General features: G+C 41.6%; 1 protein-coding gene across 1 annotated transcript; it reads right to left on the reverse strand.

The window, feature by feature from the left end:
• Positions 1-91: 91 nt before the first annotated feature.
• On the reverse strand, positions 92-7,249 carry LOC103362066 (synuclein-like). The gene is made up of 3 exons (XM_008288327.1): positions 7,048-7,249; positions 848-889; positions 92-264 (listed from the first exon to the last, which is right to left on the reverse strand). The coding sequence occupies exons 1-3, from the start codon at positions 7,166-7,168 to the stop codon at positions 92-94; spliced, it is 336 nt and encodes a 111-aa protein (XP_008286549.1). The 5' UTR covers positions 7,169-7,249.
• Between the last annotated feature and the right edge of the window lie 670 nt (positions 7,250-7,919).

A 7,919-nucleotide genomic window follows, 5' to 3' on the forward strand; every position in this document is an offset into this window, starting at 1 on the left:
AAAAAAAATCCTATAGTATAAAAGTGCTCGTTAGCAAAAATTGACACTGATCAAATTAAAATAACAATAAACGAATTAAGGAAATGTTCATTTACAAAGCTAACAGTCTGAGGTCATGTGATGTGACATCACTCACCGCGCTGACGAATCCGCTCGCCACCGCCGCGTTCTCCACCCCGTCCACCGCGGCCTGGGCCACCTCGTTGGCCCCGGAGACGGCGGTGTCGGCCACGACGTTGGCCTGCTCGGTGGACTTCTGGGCCACTACAACCAGAAACGTGGGTTTTTTTTAATCACTTACATTTGAAATTAAAACCCTGGCTGATGGTGGCGATACTGAACTCATAAATAATGCCGATACCTCAGATGTGTTGAATTTTATTTATAATATTTGTCAGAACTGAGATCATTTGTTTTATTTACTGATCCTGTGAAGCGTTCATACTGACTATGGCTGATCAATCATTATCACTGTTTGTAATAATCAATGTGAGCAAAAGATTCTTCCAGGAAAAACATTTTAAACCTCCCTTAAGCTTAATCTGAATAAACTCGTTAAGGAACAGACGAGGAGGCCAATTACCTGCAAAATTAGATTTCACGAGCCTTGTTTTTTTGGGGCTGTTCTGTTTTAAATTACAATCAACGCTTAGAGCGGTTTTATTTTAGCTTTACTCTATAAGAAGCTTTCTGGGGATTCGGTGTACATCTGTCACGTGCATGTTTATCCTCGTTTAGCTTTGAACATCTAATACAGCTGTAGTAGGAGCTGTTTGCTTTTTTTGTGATGATGCCAGTAATTATTTCTTCTCCTTTGTACTCATTACGGGTGTGTTCGTTAGTTTACCTGTGTTAACGCCGGTCACCATTCCCTCCATCGTCTTGTTTCCTGGAGAAAGATGAACGAACAAAACATTACAATTCCACCAACAAAATGTAAATCAGACATGAGGACATGTGTTCTAAATTCTCAGGAGCTTTTATTGACTGTTTTGAATTTGACAGACATGTTATTAATATTATTGTACTGACTTACTCTCTGTTTTGTCATTTTCATCCCAACTGCCGTTAAATTCAAAACTTCTCATGAATGACTAAACAAGTCCCAACATGTGAATGAAAACAGTATTTCCGGCTCTTTAATCAAACATGTATGCGTTCGTTGTAGCTGCTGTTCGTTTACCAGCTGTTCTTGAGGTTTTATGCTATAAAATCAGCCCAAACTGGAAGATCTCAGTCCTGAAATGAAACAAGGTTCAAGCTGAGTTTACCTGCATCTCCTCCGAACCAACATCTGTTAGCAGCTGTTCAGGGTGAGTATGACTCTGGATCTGACCTGGTTTCTTCTGCAGAGACCTGAATTATTCATTCATGTCACCTGGTTCACACCGAGGCAGCCAGCCGCCCTCTGTGTGAAGCCCACCCTGTCCTCGTTTTATCCTCTTTCTTAAGATTTAGAGACGGAGTCCAGCGCGGGTCAGATCAGGTAACGGTCCAGTGGACATTAGAGGAACTGCAGCTGGTTGCACCACTCAGCCTTCCTCTTGTTGTTCGTTGGTCCCGATCCAGATTCGGGGATATAACTCAGCCAGTGGGCGTCGTGCTGGTGGGACATGTGACGGGTCCGACTGAACGGACTCTTTGTCCGACCGAACACAGTCTGTGATTCACCGTCGGCTGATGTGGCAGCACAGAAACACACTGTGTGGAGCCTCAGCAGCTGTTTCCCGACAGGACTCGAGTGATGTTTGAACTGAAGCTGCTCGTTAAACCAGACTTAGAGCTGCATACGATGCATATTTAATGAGGCTGCAGGTTTGTCTTTTCTGTCCGACAACAATAAAAGAAATATTGTGTTTTAAGCCCCTCGACCCAAAGCAATTGATGCATTGGTGTTTTTTTGCTACCGTCACATTTCCACTCACTGTGGGCTCGTTTTTCTCTGCATTATAAAGTCCTGCACCTCCATGGAAACAACACAACCATGGCTGAAGGCAGAAGGAACTCAGACACGTCTTTTGTGCAGTTGCAATGCCTTAAAGTTGAATTTTTGGCGATTACTTTATGAAAATTGAAAAAAAAAAAAAGGAGAAGCTTGGAATCAACATGTAGAACATTTTTCCAAGTGTCTCCAGATTTCACCAACACTGGACAATAAAACAGACGCTCCACATGCTCCACATATTTACTGTTTGTATTTTAGCAAACGATTCATTTCTCACATTTTTATACGATATGCATCTTCCAACCACCTGGTCCTCTGTTTACTGTTTCTGAGCCATGCTACATTTATTTTATTAATCCAGTATGTTTTATTGTCTTCTTAGTCTCTCTTGTCGTCTCTTCTCTGCTCTGTGTAAACAGTCTGGATTTAGGCTTGTGAGGGAAAACTCATTTTGTCACAAGACTGTTGGTCACAGTTCAGACCTCAAACGTAGTGAATTTAATCGTCTGTTTTCTCCTAAACGGGACCATCATTTACAAAATAAACATCACACTGTATTGAGGGAGACCCATAACTAGTGGTTGAGACCATAAAGTCATTAGGAAAATGTTTCCTGGGGGAACAAATCGATTGTGAAGTCGGGTCATTTTCTCACAGACGTCTGTACAGTCGACCTGCCCTCTACTGGCCGTTAAAGAGAATGCAGCCACTTTTGTGCTGGTTTTACTTTTCAGACCTTTTCTTCCGGTTTCTGTTTTGTTCGGAAAATCAGGTCACGATTCTGCCGTGGCACATGACGTCCACCAGTGACTCGTCCACAAGCTTCAGCTTCACAGACATGAAGCATTTCTCAAATTAGTCCCTGTAAGAATGAGATCCTTTTACCCATCTTACTCAACAGGAAGTGAGATATTTTAGGACTTTCCGACACTGGGACTTTTTCTGTGGATTAAACAATGAGTTGATGCATTTAGACAATAATTTGCAGATTAATTGGTATTCAAAATAGGTGTTAATTGCAGCCTTAGAGGGAATCTTCACATCGACACTGAGTCTTCCTGATCAGGCTAACAGAGAGTCAGATATTCAGCCAGCAAGAACTAACTAAACTGTCAGTCACTACTGTTCCTATGGTAACAACTAGCATTGCTACGCTAGTATTTAGGCATGCTGAAGCTAGTCATTAGATCGTTTATATACAGTCTTAGTTCTTGTGGAAAAGATCGCATGTTGATAAAAGCAAAAAGTGACAAAGCACAACAGGAACGGTATAAAATAACAGAACAAAACAGAGGAAACTAAACTCTCTCTGACTGCTAACATTTTTCCTGAAAGTTTACCCCAAGCTAAATGCAAATCCAGCTCCCATCACCTGTTCTTTGGCTTCAACCTCATTGTTTTTAGGTGGTGGTGAAGAGTCGTAGCTAAGAGGTGACACAAAAATAAATTACTCACTGTTTATATAATATAATGCAGCATTACAGCAGCATACACATCAAAATAGTCCAAGATAATAATGGGTGTAACGGTAGAAGGATGTCTCAGTTACAGGTATAAACTTAATTCATACAGAGATAGTACACCGACTTTAGCCAGCAGATGGCACCATTTTGACTGTATTTAATATATTAGCTACTGTCAGAAAGCTGCCTTTGTTATATAATCTCTGAGCTGCTGTTTGGACCTACTTTACGTCGTTAAACCTGAGATTATCTTTGAATACTTTGATTTTGCCTCTTTATTGATTTTTTTTCTCAGCTTTAACAGGCGGATCAATGAAGGTGATTGATAAACACTGAGCTGTGATCCATCCATCCATCACCAGTCGACAGTACAGGTGAGAGTAAAACACAACAACAAGCGACCCAACGGGACATGGCATCACTTCCTGTGGGCCACCGAGTGTGTCGCCATGGCAACAAAGCATAAACAGAGCACACACAAGGTGAGGCCTGGTTTTCAACTCATTTCTTAAAAAGCTGCCGTGTGATCAACGTATACTGATCAGTAGAAGTGACGATGCAGCGTGTTAATGATAACTTATCGTTATTGAGCTTTGTACGGAGTTTTAACTCAGTATTTATCTGCTGTTGGACTCAGATATGTACCTTGGGAGATTTTCAAGACCAAACATGGAGCTAAAAGTCAAATAAAATAGAAATCTGGTCCAGAATTCAAAAACGCAGTGCGGCTTTAGCAGCTACAGAGGAAGATATTTACCTTGGGAGATGGTGGAGACCAAACATGGAGCTAAAAGGGAGTGAATGCTATAATAGACTTTGATTTTAACAAATACATCAGCACAGTTAGCTACTAAGACGCCATAAATGAACTCTGGACATGGTGGAGACCAAACGTGAAAGAACAGAGTAGGAAAACTGGACTGGACTTAGCATTTCATCCAACACAGTGGAGCATTTGACAGTCAGATATTTACCTCTGGAGATGGTGGAGACCAAACATGGAGCTAAAAGGGAGTGAATGCTAATAAAGACTTTGATTTTATCAAATACGTCGGCACATTTAGCTACTAAGACGTCATAAATGAACTCTGGAGACCAAACATGGAGCTAACCGAGTATGAAAACTGGACTGGACGTTTGGCAGCTAGACATTTACCTCTGGAGGTGGTGGAGACCAAACATGGAGCTAAAAAGAGTGTAGCATTGTATCATATAAAGTGGAGCATCTAGCATGTAAAGAACCAAATACTGCTCTTGGGAGATGGTGGAGACCAAACACAGAGCTCGAAGGCTGTAAAGACTGGATTAGATTTCCATTTTATCAGACCTGGTGGAGAATGAAGCTGCTACAGATCCAGATATTTCCCTCAGGACCAGGTGGAGACCAAACATGGAGCTAAAAGAGAGAAAACACTGGGCGAGACTTCCATTATGTGAAACGGATCCATCCACACTGAAACCTGAAACCGACTTAGATGTTGTGAACTCTTTCACAACCTTCTGGTTTCACCAACACTGTGAGCAAACTGTGTCCAGGGTGTAAAACCTGGACCGAACATTGATGGTTTGATCCCGTGTGGACAGAAATCATGTGGTCCACATCTTCTATGCATCTGTTCATCTTTGTTTCTGCTCCAGATGTTCACATCTTCAGATTGAATGCAGATCATCCTCCGCCTCTTGTCGTTCTTCTCTCTTTATTCTGATTTAAATATTTTATAATCCAGCTGCCTGTCCTCCGTCGCTCCCTCCCTTTATTTATTCCTGTGTTGAACTTCACTCCACCCATCTCTCGGTCATTTTCCACTTTAAAAAACACCAAATTTCTGGAACTTTGATGTGAAATTTAGCTTATTGAGGCCAGTTTCTCTTCATTTAACCTCCATTGTTCATCCTTCGTTCCTTGTTTTTGCTCCACATGGGCGTCCACGTCTTCAAATCCAATACGTGAGGATGAATTGCACTTTTTCTTTTCCACCGTCTTCTTCTTCTTCTATCGTCTCTTTTATGATTTAAATATTTTAAGATTCAGCTTCTTGTCCTCCATCTGCCACTCCGTTCTTCATCCCGTCTGTATTTTAGTCTCGGTGCTGAATTTCACTCGTCCTCCAACCATCCCTTCTTCATTTTACACCAAAAAACTAAAAATTTCAAGAAATTTGAAGTAAAATTTTGCCCAGTTTCTCTCCTTCTGTCTTCATCCATCATTTCTTCTTTTATTTCTCTCACAAATAACCTTCAAACTGTCTAATCGATCGTGATGAATCACACTTTTTCTTTCCTCGTCTTTCTTTTTTTCGGATTTAAATAATTCAAGATTTAGCTTCTTGTCCTCCGTCTTCACTTCCTCCCGTGATTTATTTATTTCCTGTCTTGTTGTTATATTTCACTCGTTCATTTTCCATCAAATAAAAACTAAAACTTCTAGAAATTTAACATCTTCTTTATCAGTTTGTCTCCTGCAGCTCTTCCTCCACCCATCCCTTTATCCCTCCATCTTTTCCTTCGTCCTTTCTTGCGTCCGACCTCCACGTTCGCTGCACGTCAGGATGAATTGCACTTTTCCTCCTCCGCCTCCCTTCCATCGTCTTTTTTCTGATTTGAATAATTTAAGATTCAGCTTCTCGTCCTCCATCCATCACTGCTTCATCCCTCCATCCCTCCTTTTATTTCTTCCTGGTTTGGTGTTGAGTTTCACCCTCCACCCATCTCCCACTCATTTTCCATCAACAGTTTTGGAAGTTTGATATGAAGTTTAACTGCTTTTGGCCTCTTTCCTCTGTTTCCACTCCTCCTCCTCCTCCTCTCTCTGTTCATCTCCATCCTTTCTTCAATCCTGCTTTTTTCCTCCCCGTCTATCATCCTCCTGATTTAAATATTCTGATTTAGCTTCTTGTCTTGATTTTGCTGATTTTCATTCGTCCTTCTGCCTCCTTTCGTTCATTTTCTACCCAAATAAACCCACAAATTGGCAAAAACTTGATATGAAATTGAACTTTTCTTCACCAGTTTCTCCTCCTCTCTCTCTCTCTCCCTCCTTCATCTCTCCATCCTTCATCTCTCCCTCCTTCATCTCTCCCTCCTTCATCTCTCCCTCCTTCATCTCTCCCTCCTCCATCTCTCCATCCTTTCCTTCCTCATCCGTTCCTGCTCTGAACGTCCCACGTCATAATGAATTGCACTTTTCCTCCTGCGCCTCTCGTCTTTCCTCCCTTTCTTTTTCCTGATTTGAGTGGCTTCTCGTCCTCCATCCATCCATCCATCCATCCATCCATCCATCCATCTCAGTCTGCCGTCTACTTGTCCTCCACCCATCCCTTCTTCATTTTCCACCAATAGTCCTCATAATTTGGCAGCTAATGGTCGAATTCTGTCAAATCTAACTTCTCCTTCCTTCATGTTTAATAGTGCTTTTTTTCCCAAACAATAAGCACATATTACAGCTTTATCTGTTTGATCCTAACTCCTCCTCCTCCTCCTCCTCCTCCTCCTCTCCATCATCCTCTCCTCACAGCGTTGCGGTGAATTTCACTTTTCTGACACTTTTACGTTCTTCTCCATCTTTTTTTTTGCCTCACTTTTATCGCCTAAAACTCCAAATGTTGGTTATTATTATTTTTAACTTTCCGTCCACCTTACCGACATACATGACCCCCTCCTTGGTCTTGGCGGCGGCCTCCTCCATCCCGGCCTTCGTCTTCTCGGCGGCGGCGACCACTCCGCCCTTGGCAGCGCTGAATCCCTTCATCAGACTGTTCATGATGCTTCCTTCTTCTTCTTCTTCTTCTTCTTCTTTTCTGCTGCTGCTGCTGCTCCGTCTGCCTCGGCCGTCTCGTCTCTTCTCGTCTGCCGGCGATCCGTTCTTCTTGCTAATGGATGAGAGGAGATGGGTGGAGAGAGGGCACGTGAGACAGAGAGAGAGAGAGAGAGAGAGAGAGCTGTTACGAGAAAGGGAGGGAGGGTAATAAATAGAAGCGACTTGGGACGAGTGTTGTGCAGCAGAGCAGGCGAAGAGGTGGAGACAAGAAGGAAAACATGGAGGAGGACGCAAAGCACTTTGTTCAGAGTGCAAACACACAAAGTCTTTCTCAGTGTGTGTCCGTCCACAACCAGTGTGTCATCAGGACAAGTGTTGTGGTTTTTTGTTTTGTTTTTAAATTTCATGGAAACTGCAAAATCTGGAAAACCTTGGAACTGAATTTTGTCATGAGCAGTTTAAAGAACAATTACAGGGAAAATAAAGTTTTAATTTACACATAACCTGTTAAAAAGAAGCCAAAAATGTAAATAATATCCACATTTTAAACAGAAAGTATATTTAGATATGATGATTTGCTCCTCTACAATGTTTAGATCAGGATTTAATGGTTTTTACTTTTGTTTGACAGATTTTCCCTCTTTTGTTAAATTAAAGACGCTAACAAGTATAATCACAGAAAAAAATAAAATAAAATTTACACATTAAACATTAAAACAAACCAAAATTTTATTGTCCACGTCAGACATCTGAA

The sequence above is a fragment of the Stegastes partitus genome, unplaced genomic scaffold (genome assembly GCF_000690725.1).
Source record: "Stegastes partitus isolate 25-593 unplaced genomic scaffold, Stegastes_partitus-1.0.2 Scaffold553, whole genome shotgun sequence".
Lineage (NCBI taxonomy): Eukaryota > Metazoa > Chordata > Actinopteri > Pomacentridae > Stegastes > Stegastes partitus.